The sequence below is a fragment of the Haliotis cracherodii genome, unplaced genomic scaffold (genome assembly GCF_022045235.1).
Source record: "Haliotis cracherodii isolate W230 unplaced genomic scaffold, xgHalCrac1.p SCAF_6, whole genome shotgun sequence".
NCBI classification, from domain to species: domain Eukaryota; kingdom Metazoa; phylum Mollusca; class Gastropoda; order Lepetellida; family Haliotidae; genus Haliotis; species Haliotis cracherodii.
Window position 1 is genome coordinate 5,614,709 of NW_027266319.1, and position 23,016 is coordinate 5,637,724.

Below are 23,016 nucleotides of genomic sequence, written 5' to 3' on the forward strand. Positions count from 1 at the left end.
GGCAATACTTTTAGTCTTCACCGTTCACCAAAATGATGACGTTTTGCGCAAGTGCTGTCGTGGACGCGAAATTCTTCCTATCTCGTGTGACAGATGATTACATGAAATCATAACGATGTTTGCAGCTGTCGCATAACAGGTATTTCCCGGTAGTAACTCGGATGCAATATTTACCCTGAAAGTGTTACCAGCATGTTATACAGCCGGATATCCGTTCGTAAGTGTACATTAGAATGACGTGAGTCCAAGTTGATAGGCCTCCATTAGTTACGTTCTGTAGCAGACGAAATTTGCGTCTTTGCACAATTTCATATTTGACACTGCTAGTCGCATAACTTGGTAAGGATATAGCCTAATGAACACGCGAATGCTATTCCACACACAAACTCTTTTCCTCACCAATATATGTCTAATTATTTCGAAACATATTTGGAAACAGTCCGAAACGAAACCTGCATCATTTATTCTTAGACAGAACAGGATGTACACAGGACAGGCATCGACTTGATCAAGAGGTCGTTATCTTAAAAAAATGTTTTGATCTTTATTTTATCATTGTTGCATTCTTAAATTCAATAAATTGTAGGCAATTGAAATATACAGAGACTTCTTGATTCTTCCTAAATGTATACAACCGTAATTCTTGGACAAGGCACGTTTGATAAAATTATGCATGCAGTTGGCCATTTACATCAGGGCCCTGTGCCATAAAGCAATCTTAACATAAAGGTGATCGAAACTCCAAACAGTGAAACTCATTAATTCGGGAAAATATTTGAGTAGTATAGGTAATGGTGATGGTGATGACCGTATTTGGTTGGTTTGACATCACTGATATAATATAGATCTATACCATGTGGTAATTCTCTCCATTTGATAATTTTTGTCCCTGAGCATAAATGCTTCGATAGCTTTTTCGAGTTCTTCCTTTGGTTTGTAATTCTCCATTAATATATACTTATGTAAGCATTCGTTTAAATGTGATCCAACGATAGGAAGCAATCTATTTTTAATCTCCAACAAGTTCTTTGGTTTTGCATGGAATAATTGACGCGCTTGTTGTCTCCCCTGTTCTATGAACTTTTTTTTCTCGTCTTTGCTAATACCACTGGTCTTACGAGAATTTGATCGAATCTCCTGCTTCATTGCGTTGTATTTGGTGAGTTCTGAGAAAACTAAACGAAACTCCTCCTCGGATATCTTACAATCAGCCATTGCTGTTGAAATATGATCCTCAATGCTGTTCAACTTTGCTTCGGCGAGTATCTGAATATTATCATGTTTTAATGCTTTCTTTTGCAACCCAGGTCACATTCACTCAGAATGGCTGAAAACTGAAAACAACAAGAATTTGGGTCACGTTTGTTTTATATTTGATAAAACATGGCTGACAAAGATACGTCATGTTAATACATGTTTATACTTCAAGTTTTCAACTTGGTGTGGCGCAACGGATAAAATATCAACACTCATTAAATATACTAGGCATACAATAAAGTATTATAATACCCAACTAGTTCTTGGTTACTTATATTTTCGATGTCAACATTAGATGACAAGACCCATCAACACAACTTGCAATGGAACTAATTGATAACATTAATATCAACTTTCAAGAAACCATAAAAGATAAATCCATGCATTCATGGTAACCATAACACCAGTGAGATGCTAAATTTCCATACTGTATTACAACATTGCATAAATATCAAATACCGTATAAAAGTGAACTAATTATATACTTGGCATATGTTATGTGTGAAAATAATACCTTAATGAATTATACTTCCAATAGTTTGTTATTACAAATGAAAACTAAGAAATTACAGATTATCTTATAAATGAGTATTGAGTCAAACTGCATTACATTGTGAAGTGTCGTAAAATCAGTGTGTAAACAAGACAACAAGAATTACCTCCCTTTAACTAAAACATGCTATGCTATGAAATGGGATGTGTTGTAACTTATTTTGGTTCAGCTCAATTATAATGTTTTAATGCAGAAAAATTATATTTACAATGATTATGCTATATGCTTGAAGTGTGTTCTTACAAAATATACAACGAAGGTATGCCAAATGATGTACATGAAAATGTGGGAGGTCACGTGACCTCAAATATGAACGATCAGCGAGGTGTGGACAAATATAGCTTTTTATCCTAACTTTTGCTTGAAAACATTGCCTGAGGAGTGTGTGTACATGTTTGACAGCGATACACATCATATATATTTGTGTGAGTACTCAAACGACAAATGACCTTGACTGTCCTTGGCTACCATGTCTTCCGCGAACACTGACTGGGCGAAGCGTTATCGTTAAGCAAGTAATTATCTAATTACAACATTATCTATACAGCCAAATATGGTTATTTCAAATCTACATGTTCTTATCTACATAAATACCTATGTTGTGGTCTTATCTTTACCGTTAATTATCATACATACCTGAAAACAACAAGAATTTGGGTCACGTTTGTTTTATATTTGATAAAACATGGCTGACAAAGATACGTCAGCCAATGACGTCAGCAAATGACGTAAGCGCTTTCAATTTGACAGTGCGCTAAGCGGCACAACTTCCAGAGGACTGACAGAGTGATTTCCCTTAGACCGTGGACGAGCCACTCAACATGTATCTACTTACACCCTTGAAAATACGGAATATATTACACAGGGGATGCAAAATTTAACTGAATGCACTTACAATGGGTGAAAGGTACTATAATACAACACTTTCTTTTGCAACTTACGAGAAATGAATTTTATCACTATTTGAGAAAACACATGTGTCCAGATAAACAATGTGCCTCCGTACCTCGACATAAACTTAGTCAATATTAGTCCTAGGATGGCTTTTTGGAATGGACTACTGGTAAAGAAGACAAAGGTAGACTGACTCTGGTAGTCCTATACAAGCAGTTATATATACCTTTATGTTCATGTTGGCGATTTGGGCATGTTTTTAATTAAAACCTCTTTCTCTTTATTGGTCCTGTTTATTGGTCTTGTTATCTGCGAAATACAAGTGTGACGCCTGCACAAAGCAATAACATTTAGATATACATATTGGCATGAACTGGGACTGGTGCTGAATACCATGCTATGAGCATGTCTAGATAAATCCCAGGGCCAAAGTTGCCATGACACTGACATTGACTTAGTGGATGTCAAAGTCTAGCCTTACCATGTCACTATCCTTGGATGTGTAATGATTGTGTTTCGTTGCAGACTTTACCCTTCTGAAACAAAATGTCCCGTCCAGTAACTCTGGATTTTCCCTCAGCTGAATACCCAGTTAAGTCCATCCTACTGACGTGAAGATGGGGAATATTGAAGCTCATGACTTTGCACCAGTTAGAGCTGATGAAAGGAAAGAGCTCAACCTGAGCAAGAAGATATCTTATAAGCAGTTCTGTAAGGTAGGTCAATGAATTTTGCTACATTGCTATACTATTTTCTGAAAATAATTATGATAATAATGAATTAATATGAGCATAATACAGCAGAGCTCCAGATAAGCTTTTGGTGTTGTGGGTATTTTACCCATGCATTTTAAAATCATTGGGTATCAGTAATTCTATCGGGGTTTTCAAATTTCTGTTACCCACTAGTTTTTACACATGTGGGTATTTAAGCTAAATATTTGAAAAACACTATTCATCTAGTCCCTGCAAACTGGTGTCGTGTGGGTTCGAGAGCTTTAAAGGACTCAAAAATACCACGATACTTCCACAAGAAAGTGTGATGGCAAATGATCATGATGTAACTGTCATCGTGCAGTTTGGCAAGGTTGACGGAATGCCCGTTTATAATTTCAAAATAAGTTGCTGATTTGCTAAACGAATACGCAGGGTTACTTCACAATATTTTGATGATACGCTCAAGTTTTATTTTTGTAGCGTATCTGTAATGTTCGTTGCGTATTTGATACGCTTGAATTTTATTTTACTGCATATTTCTGCATTTCTGATGTGTATTTTACGCAGATACGCAGCTTATCTGGAGCTCTGATACAGTCTTTGCCAAAACTTACTAAGACTACTAGCCTACTGGTCTTTTGGAGAATTCTGGTAGATTTTAGTCTTGGTATATTGCCTGTTGTTAGGTGAGCTTACTATGCCGATATAGAGTTTGTTAGACACTGCTTTGCAGTGGTAGAAACTAACATTTTTGGTCCACTAGTCCTTATAATGATAATATATAGCAAAACCCTTAAAAATGGCAAATTTCTACTAGTCCTTATGATACCTTAACCATTGGGCAGTTTGGCAAGTACTACAGGACTAGTGCGAACTTCTAAGCCTGCTTTAGACTTGGTGTCTTAAGCCACAGACTTCTAATTTGGTTATATCCAATCATAATTTCTAAATATTGATCTCATTTGATAATACAGAGTGGGTAAAATTAGAATATATCATGTATTTTCAGTCTCTGACTTTAGCCACTCGTCTGATGCCCAAAATGAAAAGGATGCTAAGGTTAAAAAAAATAATAGTGTTGGTTCTCAGGCATCATCATAAGGTCTGCCTCACGTTTCATTTTTATTTCCATTTTCAAAATAAAACTAAAAAATCCTAATACTTAACAACAATGCAATCCAGTATTGCATGCAGTTACTTCCCTTTACATGTACACTGCTTTACTGTGCTTCTCGTGTTATGGTCATGGCGACAATAGGAGTTTGTATGCTTGTTTATGTAAGGATTCCCTTTCCCAGGTTGATGGTACACAACTGTTTATTTGGTTAAATACTAGTTTGAACAAGCAGCAGCGAAAAATAAACACCACCCGCCTGCACTATAATTTCAGAAGACATTGCCTGAGAATCAATTCTTTTATTTTTTTAAGCCTAAGAGCAATGATTGGGCTAGTAGTCTTAAAAGTTTTTGACACAGACTGTATATTTAACTAGGATCAGTGATTAAGCCAAACCCATCATGGTATGGCTGAAGTATTACTGAAAGAGGTATGAAACTAAACTCACTGACTTACTGCACAACATATTGGGCGGTATTGTATTTATCTGAAATGTCATTTGCAGAAATCCAGCACACAAACCGTCACCTGTAACTAGCGCTGGCTATTGATATTGATCTTAGAGATCAATAATTGTCAACTAAATATCAATCAATTATCGATATATATCGAAGAAGTAACTTTCAGCAAATGGAAAGCTCGGTGACGTCATATTTCACGTCACTGGTGAGTGGTGACACATTTACACAAGGATTACTTTGAGGACATTTAAGGCATAACAAAATCTGTTGCTTTCCATCTTTGGCAGTAGACTAAAACAAATTGCTTAGGTAACTTGAAACTGTATTTCATCACAATAGTTTATGTAAGATATTATCAATGACACAATTGTCATATCAATTATCGTTAATATTTTTCTCATCGACGATAATTCCGATTATCAATCTTCTTTGCCAGCCCTGCCTGTTACAACACTGATTTTCATGTTTCAGCATTTGAAAGGTGAAGCACACGAGTCCATGTTAACTGAACTGCCATGGGGCATACGGGACTCAGTCTCCCTGTATGAGAAGATGAACATATCTTTCAACGCCATCTCTGAGCTACCGCCCGAATTACCGTTGCGTCTGCCGCATCTGTCACACATAGATCTCAGTTATAACAGACTCCAGACATTGCCAGAGAGCTTTGGGCTTCTTTTCCATCTCCGAACTCTGCTACTTAGTAACAATGTTCTTCGAAGTCTTCCAGAATCTTTTGTCCATCTAGTAAAACTAGAACGTGTTGATCTGTCTCACAATCAGCTTAAGGAGCTACCTGATGAAATGGGGGATATGGAAGTTTTATCCAAGCTAAACGTGGCCAACAACAAATTAAAACTTCTACCGTTATCCCTCGGTGCCAGTAAATCATTAACTTTGCTCATAGCAAATGGAAACAAGCTCGATTCCCCTCCCCAAGCCATTTGCAGCGAGGGGTCAAAAGAGACGTTACATTTTCTTCGGAAACTATATGCTGTTTCAATCATTGATGTGCCAAAAAGACCTTCTACTCCGCTAAATGAGTTCCCTCGAGTGCGGGGCAACCAGTTGCAGAGTTCTGTGATAAATCCCCATTCTGCCCAGGTTCAGTACATACAGGAGCAGACGGATACCCTCAATACACCCATGCGGATCAAAACTCCCCTGTTACCACCGTATGAAGCCTCACAACTTGATGCCTTCCAACTGAGAGATAGAATTATAGGTAAGCCATCTGGGAAACACTACACATGAAAATATTCCATATGATTTAGATATATTTGTTTGATCTGCATTTCTGAGAAGTTGAAGGAAGACAAAGTACACATAATTTATGGATAACAACCTCTTTATTTTACTGTAATAGCAGTATTCGGTATTGATCCTTGACAACGGTTCATACCGAAACCTCACCATTACAGTAAAATAAAGAAGTTTTTCTCCATATATGTCTACTTTGATTTAGATAGAGAATAAACAGATTTGGCTCCGGGGTAGCTCACCTTTTCACACACTAGTGTATAGGAAATACAGTTACCCCTTCTTGTATCAGGTTTTCCCCAAGTCCAACACACAACCAGTCTACTTTCATGTTACACAGATATTTTGGAGCGATGCAGGAGGAAGGAAAAAGATCATTGCATTCCAAATAATCATCATGCATATCTCTCAGCTGGAAGAAAATGTTGCTGTGCAGACAAATATGGATAACTTGTATTTTGCAATGAAAAGAAAGATTATTGAGTATTTGATGCCAAGATGTTTACATCTATAAAGTTTTGGCTGCTTGCCTTGGTTCTGAAGACATTTTAGCATCTGGTAGTCGATAACACCTGTAAATTTGAAATGTTTTCTCCTCAAAAGGAAACCAATTTTTAACTTGATACAAGTTAGGTTAAATGTGCACCTTAACTTGTTTATGTTATTTTGTGGAATTTTGATTATCGATAAGGTGTCGATGACACCTGACAGGTGTTTTTTAAATAGGATATTGATATATGCATACTCAATGTTTTTAAGAGGATGGTCAGTTAAAGAAATGATTGTGCACCGGCACCATACCAGTGGTTAAGGGTTCCACAACCATGGTAAATGTAGAGGACCTGCATCACTTTAGATTCTCCTTCCACATTAATAGGTTTGATTCAAGTCATTAAGACATTTGGTCATTTTAAGTCTACTAGCCCGAACATAGCTCCTTATATCATTTGGGGCAGTCGGGTAGCCTGGTGGTTAAAGCGTTTGCTCGTCACGCCGAAGACCCGGGGTCAATTCCTGACATGGGTACAATGTGTGAAGCCCATTTCTGGTGTCCCCCGCTGTTATATTGCTGGAATATTGCTAAAAGCGGCGTAAAACCATATTCACTCACTCACTTAATATCATTTAAGTAGATTTCAGTGTTATATGCAGTGTTTGAAATATAAATTGCCGGGCTACCATCAGGGCCTGCAGACTTTAGAAGCTGCAGGCCCTGACTAAATTCTTAATTCTGTATTTTCCGGGTAATTCAGTATGTGAGTCAAAGTTTAATGAAGCCTAATTTAAAATATTTAATTGAAATGAAACGTTTTTATTATTTGATACATTATGTATGAGTTGTGAGTGAGAAATGCTTGACATTTTGACAACCAATGACAAAGGGCACCTTTGAATAACTTCGAAGTGCTCCCTACCTATAGTTGCTAAGTAAGTAGATGATAATGGGAAATTTCGAAATTGCTACTAGTGAGTGAGTGAGTGAGTATGGCTTTACGCCGCTTTTAGCAATATTCCAGCAATATCACGGCGGGGGACACCAGAAATGGGCTTCACACACTGTACCCATGTCTGGAATCGAACTGGGTCTTCGGCGTGACGAGCGAATGCTTTAACCACAAGGCTACCCGACCGCCCCTTCTACTAGTCCTTATGATACCCATCTTCCTGAGGCACGAGAGTTAACTGACTTTAAAAGTACAGTTTCCACCCTTGCCGAACTAGGCTGGAATTACTGGGCTCGATCGTTGTGCCACCAGTGGCTATTATCAGTTATGTCCCCCCCTAAGCCTCTCCTATGGACCAATCAGATTCCACCCCTCGTATCACTTGCGTTTGCTTCACACAAAATGGTGGCACCCAGTCAGGACGATCTGATCGGTAATCAAGATCTATATTGTGATAAAACGGGTCTTACATTGCGAAATGCATCAAATCACGTGAGCACCTTGATTAAAAACATGCAAAGATTTGGAAAATATCTGCTGACAATGAGGTGGCGGTGCACATACTTTGCAAATCCTGCAATCGACCGAAATCTGCATGACAGTTTACGAACCGGATTTCAATTCAGTGTGCGATTTTGATTGGACTATGCATAGACTCGTTAGTCCAGCCAAACTGTAACTCCATAATACCAGCCTAGTTCGGCAAGGGTGGAAACTGGACTTTTATAGTCAGTTAGCTCTCTAGCCTCTAGCCTCTAGCCTCTAGCCTCGGGAAAATGGCACTTTGGCACTTAGAACGAGTGCCAGTTTCTAACATTGATCTGTTCCCTGTTATTTTGTTTCAGGTATCATCTATGGTGCTGCAATAGGTGATGCTATCGGCGTGGCAACCAGATGGATGTCCCCAGATGAGTGTGAGTTCTACTACAGCCAAGACAGCATCAGCTACACCGATATTGTCCACGATGAACATCGCGTTCGGTGGAGGAAGGGGGACTGGACAGGCAACTTTGATGTCTTTGTAAGCCGCCATTGATCATCTGTCTGCGAGGGCCAATACTTGACTCACTGATTCACTTTGACTTATTTTTAGCTCCCCTTAACATTAACCAGTAAGAGTTTTCATATATAGAACAGTTACTGTCTATCTGTTAAGGCGGTCTTTCTGGCATGGCATCCCTTGGGCATGCTAGAAACCTTGATTGATCAAATCTGGGTTTGCCTCGATTGTGTTTCTTGGTTTGTCAGCACCATACTTGTAAGTTTCAAAGATGTCAATTTCTGAGACCTACTACACTTCACGCTTTCCTCCCACATTAAGCTGACACGCCATGATATAATTGGAATGCTGTTCAGTGGCGTTAAACCCCACTCACTCGTTCACTTTCTGTCACAATTGACTGACTTTTACAGTCAGGGTCACTTGGAATATGAAAAGCTTATGACTGCAATAATTTGAGAATTTATGACAGGATAAGCACCAAAGTAGGAATACATGACCTCTTAGAAGAGGTCATCAGTTGCCTATGCACATTTATGGAGCAATTTTGTTTATAAGGTTTGGAAAATGAGCAAAGTTTTAAATGCTTGTATACAACATATACTGAAACTTAAGAACATATGTGATTGCAGGGAATTACTGGTACACAGATAAAACATGATACAAACTTTTAAAAAATCATCCATGTCAGAATGATTATATCTGATTGGTCCATGTGATTTTGATAAAATACTATGTATCCCACCTTGGAATGAATAAAACTCTCAGGGGGAGAGTAAATCCCTTATACCCCGCTGATAAATCCGTGATGTTGCAGGCTTAATTAATAACTGCTGAAGTTGTCCTTCCTAAAAATGCTGGAATATATTCCTTGTTCTTGCTTTGACCTGGCCAGTTCCCCTTCTAAATGTAGCGGCCATAAAATTTCCGAGTCCCGTGATGGGATTCGAACCACGGACCTTCTGATCAGAGATCGGACGCATTGTCCACATGACCTAAGAGGTTAACCCTGTCAGCAAGCTGACAAGGTAAGGATGTCATCTGTAAGATGACTCCATGCCCTGCTACATACTCCCCGTCAACAGAAGGCACGTCCCGGGCCGCATAGAAGGGTACTGAGGCTTATTTTGATCAAATTTAATATGAACGTGCTCAGCCCCACGCTGGGCGCCAATGTAGCGGCCCTAAAATTTCCGAGTCCCGTGATGGGATTCGAACCACAGACCTTCTGATCAGAAGTCAGATGCCTTGTCCAAGCTGACAAGGTAAGGATGTCATCTGTGGGATGACTCCACGCCCTGCTACATAAACATTGCATAACAAACATTCTAAACAACTTCAAGACACGAAGATAGACAACACTACATGTAAAAGAACATGTTTTAGCATTCGGTGCTGTTTGCAGATGCTGGTGATGGAGTCTGTGTTGTCCTGGGGTGGAGTTGTGGATGAGCTGGACTTTGCCAAAAAGCTGCTCGAGTGGTCCAAAACAGGCTTCCCTGAGCTCGGGGACTCTGAGGGGGTGGTTCTCAGTGAAACTGTCCAGAAGGTAGGCTTATTTTCGAATGTCCCATTTTCAAAGGGGTATCCATTCTTGCCAACTTGACCGTGTGGACTACTTTGCCTGTTGGATTTTATTTAAAGTTTGTTTGATTTACAAACAACTAAATTATTCACAGACAGTGAGACTGATAATTAAACGTTATTTCAGTGAATACTTTTAACCCATTATACACACAAAATTTATCCTAGATCCTGTTTGACATTGCAGTATCAGCATTATGAGTATTGAAAGTATGTGGTACGACATAAGAGTTAAGGCAGTTATTCTGCAAACACTGTGGAGCTGGCCCTCGGATTAACGGATACATTTCATTATCTGAGAATTAATTGACAACATTATTTATCAGATCTTGAAACATAAAGTGTTTGTGGAGGACCCTCATGGTACAGCAGTGAGGATACTGACTGAGGCCCTGCCAGTGGAGAATGGGTTTAACTTTAGTGACACGGACAGCCTGTTTGATGAGGATGTGTGGAGAAAGCAGCCGCCCAGACAAGCCAACCCCGATCTCCGCAGCTTCAGTACTGCCTCCGTCAGCATGTGTGATCACTTCGGAACAGACAACGGTGCTATTGTCAGGACAGCTATCCTTGGTACGTGGGTGTCCTGTGCAGACCTGTGTGGGACTGCTTTAAAAATTACCACAGACCTTAGTTTTTCCTGGTCTGTTTGTCCATAGTGTAGTGTGTAGTAAACTTCACATTCTTGTTTCCACCAAGCGCGTTCATGAATTCCCTCAAAAGGTTCACGACAGCAACATTGAAAAAAACTATTTATGGCTACTACTCAACAATTTGTTTTCAAGATGTGTTGGAATTTAGTACTTGATAGTTTTTAGAGGGGCTCAACAAGTATGTTCTGTTTTTTGTAATATTATGAATTTTGACCTTGATTTGACCTTTGGATTTTGACCATACTGTTTGCTGAAACTTCTTTTAGTCATTACACAGCCATGTTTTGAGATTTGGTGTGTAGTTAGTTGTGAGGCATGTTCCGATTTTCATGATATTTTATCTGTATTTGACTTTGGTACTTTGATCATTCTCTTAAATTATCTCAAAATGCACTTTGTCTTATTAAAATCGGACCTTAGTGTTTGCTACCAAGACACAAAGATCTGAGGACATCCCATTACAGGTCACGTCAGAATGACTTTTCGTGAACTTGGACCTTCCAATGAAATGACAAACAAGACATCAACATTAGCAGCTTTCTAAAGCTTTACATCTCTTAGTCAAACTGATGACTGCCATTCAGCTGCAGTAACTGTATCTCTCTGCTTCTCCCTATTAACGACTGTCCCATGGCTTTTTCCTAATAGGTCCCGGTCTAAATCTGTATCATACTTTATATGCTTAAGTGACAAATGCAACATGATTCATTCCTAAGACACTTAAAGTAAATATTATTATTGTCTCAATGATTCCAGAGATAAGAGATACTAGTTTCAAGTAATAGTTGTATGATAATAATAAACGAATTGGGAACACATTACAATCTGTAGTGAAGGATGACAGTAGATTTAATGACCGCCAACGATCTTGAAGGAAGATAGGGGTAAGATGGGAAATTTCAAAGTTGACGCTTTTGGATCAGTGGTGCACAATACTCCCACAATTTGTCAAACATTCATTCACTCGACAGTGCATGTTGCTTATGAGGCTCCCCTTGGCAATTTGAGGGATTCTGTCCACTCCATTTGCAGCGCCTGGCCAAGTTCAGCCAACGTGTAGGCATCCTGTGACATCGACGCACACATCTTTCTTTCATGTCCCAGACGTGTTCAGTGGGGAAAGGTCTGGCTGATTGCTGGCCATGGCCTTCTATGGTTGTTGTGCTGCTGGAGGTGAATGATTTAACACACAGGCTTTGTCATCCTGAAAGACAAAACGTGGACGCACTCGCCTTACAACCAGGACGGCAAAGGGTGTCAGTATGTTGTCTCGATAGTATTGTCCAGTGACCCTTCTTGCACAATATGGAGTGCCACCCTACACCAGAACCAATCCACAACCAAATCTGTGATGAGGTCTCAAGTTGACATTGGCTTGACATTCATTTTGACGTCATCAGGCACGACCACGCCTATCAAGGAAGTGCAACGTGAATCAGGACTCACCTGAAAACATGTCATTTGACCAGCGACGGTTTTGGTGTTTTGTACACATTGACGTTTCTTGGCAATTTTATGATTCGTAAGGGGTGGCACAACATGTGTCAATCAAGCATGGAGATGAGCTCCATGTCGACAAGTTTCTAATCGTCAGATCCGTAAATAGTACTTCAGTAGCCTGATGAAAGTTTGCAGCAGTTTGATTTGCTGTTTGAGTTAGATTTTGTAGAGCCTGGTTTCGGATTCTGTGCTCGTCATTGACCTGGGATGTCTGAACATGGTATCGGAAGTTTTTTCTATTTGAAATGTTTATATTATTGAAGCAAGAGATAGATGAGGATTTTGACAGAATCAGTCGTACAACATGAAAATATGACACAGTGTTTATTCAAATAATTTTTTTATTAAATTGTACATTACTCAGAGACTGGTATTTATCCCCCGCCCAATAAAGTTGGCGGGGGATATAGAAATGGGCTCAGTCCGTCCGTCCGTCACGTTTCGTTTTTGGAGCATAAGCCGTTCAATATTTTTTCATCAAACTTTGCAGGTCTGTCAGGTACATGCTGAACTGGTGCCTTTTGCTATTTAGAAATTTTAGAAATTTTTATTTTTTTATGTTTCCATGGCAACAAGATTGACTTAGGTTCTGTGGGGGTAAGGTTCGTTTCTGGAGCATAACTCATAAACCGTTCAATATCATGAAACTTTGCAGGTTTGTCAGGTACATGCTGAACTGATGCCTTTTGCTATTAAGAAATTTTAGAAATTTTTATTTTTTACGTTTCCATGGACTTAGGTTCCAAACTCTTCTTTTTTATAATTTCCATGACAAGTTCCACCTCGGTTATAAAAGGTTAGGATTAGTTTAGATTTAATTATGTCATAAATTCTGCATCAGGGGCAGGGGATATACAAACTCTTGTTTATCATTGTGAGGAGGAGGGGGAGGGGGTGTCATGGAAAAGGTTGTATGTATTTGGGGGGGCAATGAAAAAGTGTAACATAAAATGCAGCGTTACAAATTGGCACTAGTCCAATAGTCCTTGCACTGTTCAATAGTTAAGGTATCACAAGGTCTAGTAGAAATTTGCCATTTTTAAGGGTTTTGCTGTATGTTATCATATTAAGGACTAGTGGACTGAAAATGTTAGTTTCTACCGCTGAAATGGTTGAATGGTCAGCAGAATGTAATAAATTACCAGTGACAGACAGCCTTGATTCTGCCTAGGTGTCCCGTTCTTCCACAACCTGGGAGAGGTGAAGGAGAATGCTGTGAGAATCTGCCGTGCAACACATGCAGACAGTCGGTGTGTGGCCAGCTGTGTTGTCATCTCTGTCGTCATGGCGATGCTGTTACAGGTAGGTCTTGTTACAAGAAATCTTCCCTGTGGGGATGCCGGGTTAGAATAGGTGCCCAACAACCTATGCTGTCAGTAAGAGGTGATCAAATGGATAAGGGTGGTCCGGCACTCCGACTTGGTTGATTGGCAGGCAGGTCTTGTTACAGGTAGGTCATGTTACAGGTAGGCCTTGTAACAAGAATTACTTGTATGTCCTATCCAAGGTATGAGAACTATATGCAGAGGAAGTTTAGGTGATCGGAATGTACACTGAAATACGTCTTTTGTCAAGGTAAGATGGGGAATGAATTTATTATCCTGTTGCCTTGAAATTCAGGGGAGACAACTTGAGCCAGAGGACATCCTGACGCAGGCGTGTGAACATGGCCTGCAGTATCTGTCAGACGATGAACTCAGAGACGAGATGATGAAACAGATCAAAATAACAGACGTAAAAAGGTGGGAATTCATTACTTTAATATTGCACAGGTTTGCTGCATGGTTGTGGCTAGACTTTTTGTCCAGTTCATAAATGATTTGGCCACATGATGGCCTACAGTATTTCAACATAGGAATGGGCAACATAGCAGTATTAGAATTGACTGCAATGTTGGTTTTTTTGCCTTCATTATGCCTAAGAGTGAGACTGACCAATCAGAGAGCAGAACTACTAACCACATATGAACCCATATAGTGTCCGTAAAAATCCAAGATTGTTGTTACTTAGCTTTGGTTTGAGAAGCAACAGAGGGGAAAATTCCTGACTTTGACGCCGTCAGCAATACTTTATTCATTTCTATACATTGATTAACATTTACATCAAGCCTTAAATTTATTGGTTTCCTGCTATCGAAATATTATTGCAATAGTTGACTACTATTGCATTAATATTGCAACATTGTTGAATACTATTGCAGCACTAGAAACTCTAACAGTTTTAATCCACTAGTTCTTATTATGATAACATGTAGCTAAACCATAAATAAAGGAAAATTTCTACTCGTCCTATGGTAGTGACAACTAGCATTAATAGTCACCACCACATTCAGTTGGTTTTTTTTAGGGGAGGTCGGGTAGCCTAGTGGTTAAAGCGCTTGCTCGTCACGCCCAAGACCCGGATTCAATTTCCCACATGGGTACAATGGGTGAAGCCCATTTCTGGTGTCCCCCGTAGTCACTCACTCACTCACTCACTCACTCACTCACTCACTCACTCACGTTTAATTGCAAGTCTCCAGGCATCTGCTTTCACATAGCCCACAAAGTGACGTATTCAGACAATGTTTCGGAGAAGAAATATGTCTGAAATGTCCTGTATTTATCCAGCTGAGAAATAGGTAAAGCCTATGTTTGTTTTATAATGATGAAAAAAAATGTGAATGTATTAAGTACTATTTGCATTGTTTTCATTATTTATTTGTTGTAGGAGAACCATGGTCTGTTTTTACATCTAACATTATTCATATCCTACAGTAAACAGTCCCTGGTATTTTAATGTTTCTTTGATCCAATGACTACATGTTTGCCTGCATTTTTGTCTGTCCATATATTTGGAGTATTGTTTACTTTTCACTCAAGGGTAGAGGCCTGTGCTGCAGGAAGTGTTCAATTCATGATTGCCTGTGTGTGACAGAAGGAGGATTAGCTCTGTTACTGTGTTAGTCTTCGGCCCTGCAACCAGGAAACTCTACACTGATTTCTCACATACATAGAAACACAATTAAGTTAAGGTGCATAGTGAATAATTCATAGCAGTAAGCAGCTTACCCGTTATCCATTGATATGACTTGGTTATAGTGTACACAAGGCACAGTGTTATTTGGACAGTATTATTTTGTAGGGTGCCAAGGATCTGATATAGTATTTAGCTAAATGGAATACAGGGCAACCACTTATGACATATATATTAACTGAATGGCATTAATGAGTATCATGTTAAGAAACTTAAAACTTAAAACGTTTTTTATAAATCATGTTTTATTAACAAGTTGTAATGAAATCAGGGCGGTAGATTTATGGGTTGTTTTTTTTTAAAGATGTTGTGTACATGTATTTCTTAAGGCTATAAGGGGGCACGGGTGGACCAGTCGTCTAAGGCGCCGCGATTCGCTGTGCAGAGTTGCGTCCCTTGGGCATGCCTGAAACCTATGTTTCTGGGTTCGAATCCCGGTTCGCCCCGATTATGTTTCTAGGTTTGTCAGCACCATACCCGTGCTCGTGGGTTTCACCGAAGTGGTAAACGTCTGAGACCTGCATCACTTCGGGCTTTCCTCCCACATTAAGCTGACACGCCGCAATATAACTGGAATACTGTTAAAAGCGGCGTTAAACTCACTCACTCACTCTTAAGGCTATACCAAGGCTGGGTGGGAACAGGATGATGCATGACTGATTAAGATACCATTCTACTAACCGTCACACTTTTGCAACTGTGATCATTTTCATTTGAACTGTCTGCCAAGTGGGATTAAGGTCATTAAGGGGTGGAGTGGGGAAGCGGTCAAGGAGCTGAGATAGCAAGTGCCAGGTGCTGAGATCGTATCCCGCTAGTGACCAGGTTGTTATTCAGTCTTGGGACCAAGAATGTTTACAGGTCTTTACAGTGTTGTCACTACCCCTAGTGTACAGTACATACTCCCTGTGCACTCAAAAGAACCCACTCGTCCGATGGTACATGACCAGATGGTGGAAACACCAATACGTACATACACCCAAAACACAAGTGTCAAAACGTGTAGTGCCACCCTGGGCAAGTGACTGAGTTTAAATGTGTCTCTGTTCACCCAGCAGGGAATGGGACAGAAATTGGCACTAGTCCTACAGTCCTTGCCAAACTGCCCAATAGTAAAGGTATCCTAAGGTAGTAGAAATTTGCCATTTTTAAAAGTTTTGCTATGTGTTATCATTATAAGGACTAGTGGACTGAAACTGTTAGTTTCTACCGCTGTGGGACCTGATATGTGCAGTACATATAAAAACCCTCTAGCACCCGTAGACAGCTTGGGCTGTATACTCCCCAGGGAGTTGAGAATGATACTGGAATGCAAACGGATCTACTTGTCAGGGAACAAATAAAACCGCATTTGAGCAGATACTAGGACCTGGATACCTGTGGTATAGAAATGTATAGTATAATAACTACTTATTGTTAGAGCATGACCCGTGAAGATTCCGGGGTAGAATAGGTCTTCAGCAACCCATGCTTGCCGTAAAAGGTGACTTTGCTTGTTGTAAAAGGCGACTTACGGGATCGGGTGGTCAGGCTCCCTGACTTGGTTGAAACATGTCATCAATCCCAATTGCGTGGATCGATGCTCATGATATTAATCACTGGATTGTCTGGTCCAGACTCAATTATTTACAGACCGCGGTCATATAGCTGTAATATTGGTGAGTGCGGCGTTAAACAACAAACCAACCAACTATTGTCAGAGCAGCCAACTCATTAAACAACAACTGATGTCCCGGGTGTGACTCCCTACATGGGTACATTATGTAAAGGCCATTTATGGTGTCCCTGGTCCTAATATTTCTGGAATATTCCTAATTCAGTTTCAGTTTTAGTTTCAGCAAGCATGATCAAATTTAATGATGGAAGTATTCTCAGGGACAGTAGAATTTTGTAGTTATAGGTTAATATCTCTCTGTGACCTCTTGCAGCCTGAAGACAAATGAGACGAACAGAATGAGCCACACCTACAAGCCTCTAGCAGCAGCTATGCTAGCTCTCCAAACACAAGACAGTTACAGGTAATTGAGTGTGAGAGCATGTTGTTTTATGCCATGGGGATCAATATTTGAGCTATTCCATGAAATTAACAATCTTTCAACTGGTTTTTTTTCACCAAAAAAATATTCTAATTAGAGCCCCCTATTTCTAATTTTGAGAGTGGTCTGGGCGATTATTATGTAGAATACGGTATCTGGATTTACACCAAGAAAGTCACTGAAAGTCTATTTCAAGATATTTAGCAATATTTTGTGCAATGTTCACTCGCTTGCCCTTCCAAAGCCACCCACCCATCACTTGGAACACCCACCCACTATACAGGAAAGCTAGTGTCCACTATAAAGAATATTCCATTTTAAGCTACCTATTAGATGCACTGAAAGTTCAAATGTGCTCTAGGTTTCTCCATCCGTCATAAACTCTTTCATTTTTGACATTTCCTGTTAAACAAGCTAAAGAATCTGGAACTTTACTTGGCTGATCCCATCTGTGTGTCTCAAGGATGTACCAAGGATTCTGTTGGACATTGTGTTGAAAATTTATTTTTATGACATTTGCTCAGCTGTCTCTTTAAAAAGCTACTTTACTATTTTTATTTTAAACGTGGCCTCATGCCCTGTTTATGTAGTGTTTATTCATTCTGGACATCTCTTGTTGGGTTTCGGAAGCTGAATATCTTTGTGTATCGGATCCCAGCAAAAGTAAACTCTCCCATCTTAGTAGTATTCCTAATGATGTGTCCTCCTTTTGGTATTTATTGTCCCCCGCCGCGCGAAACCACGAATTGGGGGATATAGTATTCAAGTCGTCCGTACGTCCCACCTGTTTGTTGCCGCGATATCTCAAGAACTAAACACTGGATTGTCTTCATATTTGGAACTATGGAGTATATACAGACTCCGCAGACACCAGTCGGTTTTGGTGACTTTGACCCCATTTTCAAGGTCACAGCAGGCAAATCTGCTTTTTGAGTTGGAAAACTGTGTTGCCGCAATATCTCAAGAACTAATCGCTAGATTGTCTTCATATTTGGTACTATGGTGTATATACAGGCGGGGGACATTTCGTCACTTTGTGACAAATACTTGTATTGTAGTTGTATTTGTGGCATTTTTTAACATTTTCACAACCAAACACCATTCCGAAATAACCCTTTTTGCTTCGACATCTCAAGTTCCAGAATTGAATAAATATTTATATGCTGGTCATTGTGTCATACCAGCAAATTCATGTGAAAACCTTTTCTTATTTTTGCAATTTTCATGTATATTTCTTAATGTTTAATCAGGATTTAAGACATCATGATTCATATGCAATAAGGTTAATGCATAAGTCCTAAACAAAGCTGTAATGTATTGAACTTTTCTATTCAGGGAGTTTGTGATGAAGCTGATTCATGAGGCCGGTGACAGCAACAGCAACACGTGCGTGGCGGGGGCGGTGCTGGGAGCGAGACTGGGCTACTCCCACCTGCCTGCTGACTGGATTCATGGGCTACGCAAGAAGCAGACCAACTGGCTCAACACCAAGATCAACACACTGCTGGACATGATGGGGATTCCATGATTCGTCATTAGATGTACCTCAAGGACAAACTACATTGTGAACAGCGAAACCCTGTTTATCTGGATATTGGAAGTCTAGTTGCTATGAAGAGTTGTGTCCCTTAGGTGTGTCAGAATCCAGTGATTGTGAGTTTGAATCCAAGATTCCTTTATCATCCTTGGTTTGTCAACCATCCCTGTTCTCACAGGTTCCACCAAAGAAGGAAGCATCTATGAAGACGAAGACATCAGTTCGGTTCTTCAGTGACACATATAACTGAAATGCTGTTCAGAGTCGTTTGAGCCAACTGAATCTGATGGTAGACTTTCCCGGGATATTGTCTGGATTAGCAAATTCTGGATGGAGGAATCTTAGGTATGGATGTCCTATGTTTGTGTGTAGCTGTTTCTACCAAATACCATCTGGAAGGGTGGTTCCTGGATTAACACGGTCCAGACCAGCAGGGTTTCTATGCATGCATGAGTATGTTAATGTAACAAACAAGATTAATTATGCAGCATGTCTGTTAACGATGTGACCAAAGTGTGATATGTTTTGTACAAAGAAGATAATCAGGACAAACGCAGGAGCAGGGTTATTGCTGCAAATCTAACTAAGACGGTCAGACACAGTCAGAAGTCACAGTCGAAAGTCACAGTCGGAAGTCACAGTCGGAAGTCACAGTCAGAAGTCACATTAGAGTTTGTATCATGCCAGCCTGGGGTCATTGATGGTCAGTGATGGTCAATGACGGTCAGTGATGGTCATTGATGGACTGGGACAAGTTCCCAACCTGCCACTTCAATGCCTATAGTGTCCATACAGCCTTTATGCTTGCTTTCCTTGACCCACTTGCAAAGCAAGAGCTTACCTCAAGAGAGTCTTAAATTCCATACGTTAACATTGACATACATCCATCATTGCTCTAAGATCGTTTTGTACTGAAGGGTTGTTATTGTTCATATTTAGTTTTCCTAATCTTGCCAAGACGGATTAGGTGATGGGGTTGTGTGGCGCACTGCATCTATTCTTGTGCCCCTATGGCATAGATTATTGCTTACGCTTTCAGTCACTGGGTGCTGGTCCAAATTATTTAAAGGGTGTTCTGATATACCTGGAATATTGCGGCTGCATAAAACATTCTCTCACTACTCCAAACAATGTTCTTTGTGTATTTAGTTTTTTATTGTACTACATGGAAGTCAATATTTGGTATCAAGTCATATTTTACGTTCAGTATATGCAAGGGGAGACAACTCTGGCAGCTGCTATTTAGGCTATTACCAAGTGATGTAGGGAGCCAAGTGGTTATTGGGTTTGAAGCTTGTACTTGCTTGTTGTATTTTGCCACATGTGTAATAATTATAGTATGGGAGGCATGGGATGTCCAGTTGTCAAAGCGCAGCAATTCGCTGTGCAGGGTTGTGTCCCTTAGATATATCAGAATCCTATGATCGTGGGATTGAACTCCAGATTCGCCCTGATTGTTTCTAGGTTTGTCCGCACCATGCAGTGCTTGTGGGATTCACCAAGGTGGATATGTCAAGGATCTTCATCACTTGGGGCATCGCCCTGATTATGTTTCTAGGTTTGTCAGCACCATACCCGCTCTTGTGGGTTTTGACGAAGTGGTAAACATCCAAGACCTGCATCACTTCGGGCTTTCCTCCCACATTAAGCTGACATGCCGTGATATAACTGAAATACTGTTCAAAGCAGGGTTTAACAAAACTCACTCACTCACCAGTGGATGGATCAGGGGTCGATTTAACTGCTGGCTCGTTAAAATTACAAAGGGATTGCTGAAATGTAAAATAGATGGCTCGTCTGGCTAGTCAAAACTTTTCCATGTATGTATAATATTTTCAAATGGATACTACTCGTGATCATGCATTTTGATAACAAAAAATTTCGGGGTGATGAGGTCTTGTGAATGGTTAACTCAAAGAAAGATATGTGTTGATCATCTCGGTAGAATGACAACCCTGCGCTATTTTGTAATGTGTACAACATTTTTATTTGCTCATAAATCTCCACAAATGAGGCAAATGGAAGTCAAGTTTTGATCTCAATGTGCAGGAAAAGGCGTTTCAGGGGTAAAAAATCCTAAAAAAAATTCCGGCCCAGCTAGATGTCTACGTGACCTCAGGTTCAGCCACTTTGCAGCCTCCACCATTAAGTTAGGCCAGTTTGTTTGGAGAAGGACCAGTAACTTTTAAAAGGAGCAATCCCTGCTGGCTACATACAAATTTGTTGTTAAATCTCCCCCTGTGGAGTCTACAGTTGGTTTCCCCTCTCATGGCTACCTGCAGTGACATATACCGGTAGTGTCAAATGACATAAGTCAGCTCTAATTAATGCATGTACATTTGGATAGGCTATTAGATGATACATGTAAACAGTTGGTTCCTAGGGTGTTGCTCTGTGTTGTGAATTCTTGTCAACTCTCTGACCATTGAAAACATATCATGCTCTGGAAAAGCGGCGTGGTTATGCTGGGACCAGAAAATTACACTGTCGCAAATGATAGACCAAGAATTATTAGATTTCACAAACAGTCATTTTTAACTGAAACTTATGCTATCCAAAAATGTTATGTAGCGTTGATGTGTTTGGATGGAGAATCATAAATATTTTGTGTTGGGCTGAAATGGATATGCACACTTTGACCACATCTATGGACATTTTGACACAGTTCCATCATCTCTGACTACAGTATGTTTGTCTTAACATATACCATGAACAAAAACAATGTAGGTAGGGCAAGTGTATTTTGACCATCTTGCCAAAATGTCATGATTTTGTTATTCCCAAAGTGCCTACCCATTATCCTGACACAAACTACCTGAGTGGGTTCTGTCTGGACATTCTGTTTGCATGTGTCATTAAATGCCATAACTGAAGTATACTACTCAAAAGATGTTAATGAGCACCCTATTTTTTACTATGACTCACTATACTAGTGACTATAGTCATATGTCTTCTTCAGTGTTCATACCCATAAGGGAATATCTAAACCATGTAACCTCGTCGCCTGACATCAGAGTACTGTATGACATCATCAATGGAAGGTCACCTCATGGTAGAAATTGAGGGCAATACGCGTAGGAAAAATAGGGCACGCTAACATGTTAGTATTGTGATGTTTAATTGTGATCTTTGAGGTAAACGTTTAAATATATGGTTGAAATATTTTGAATGTTTAATACAGTCGTCTCGTTAATCTGACACTCGTTAATCCGACAATCGGCTTTATCCGACATTAATGATTGGAATCAATTAAATCAGTGCTATTTAGACCCGTTAACCCGACAGTCTCGCACTCCGACTCAGACACGCCTAATTTGCAACGAATTACCGAAATCACTCATTAATCAGTCTCGTTAATCTGACACAATGATTAGCGTACGTCATCTGCCCGAAGGGTACACAGCCCGTGTTTTGATGCGAGACACGAGTCTTAAGTTTTGCGGTACCAGTTTCAAACTTGTGACTTCCATTCAAGACCTTGTTTTTAACAAACCTTGATACTACTTTATTTTGTTTACCGACATACTTGTTAATCCGACATAATCATATGCAACCAACCATGTCAGATTAATGGGACTTGACTGTAATGTTAATTATGCTGTTATGTGAAAATGTTAACAGGGTGAATGATTTCCAAGGATTTATAGAAATGTGTGACTTGGGCATGGTACAAGGATTTATTTAGACCTGCTCAAGGGCAGATATTTGGCCCCAAGTCTGGAGCCAAAGGGACGGTCTGGTAGCCTAGTGGTTAAAGCGTTCGCTCGTCACACCGAAGACCCGGGTTCGATTCCCGACATGGGTACAATGTGTGAAGCCCATTTCTGGTGTCCCCCGCCGTGATATTGCTGGAATATTGCTAAAAGCGGCGTAAAACCAAACTCACTCACTCACTCTGAAACCAAAGTCAGTAAAAGTTACAAAATTGGAAATATAGTTTCTCAATTTATTGTAGGTATGACTAACGTTATGGCTTTGTGGAGGTGAT

The 23,016-nt window shown here is 39.9% G+C and overlaps 1 protein-coding gene across 3 annotated transcripts; it reads left to right on the plus strand.

Annotated features, from left to right (window-relative positions):
- Positions 1–51: 51 nt before the first annotated feature.
- LOC139446081 (uncharacterized) lies at positions 52–20,558 on the plus strand. Of its 3 annotated transcripts, none has more exons than XM_071227358.1 (10): positions 52–139; positions 3,230–3,420; positions 5,470–6,223; positions 8,549–8,724; positions 10,109–10,252; positions 10,614–10,860; positions 13,612–13,742; positions 14,061–14,182; positions 17,384–17,473; positions 18,827–20,558. In XM_071227358.1, exons 2-10 carry the CDS (start codon positions 3,322–3,324, stop codon positions 19,017–19,019), a joined length of 1,956 nt encoding a protein of 651 aa, XP_071083459.1. In that variant the 5' UTR covers positions 52–139; positions 3,230–3,321; the 3' UTR covers positions 19,020–20,558. The 3 variants fall into 3 exon arrangements, with proteins under 3 accessions (XP_071083459.1, XP_071083460.1, XP_071083461.1); XM_071227359.1 differs by having other exon boundaries at positions 57–217; XM_071227360.1 differs by lacking the exon at positions 52–139 and having other exon boundaries at positions 3,345–3,415.
- The last annotated feature ends 2,458 nt before the right edge of the window (positions 20,559–23,016 follow it).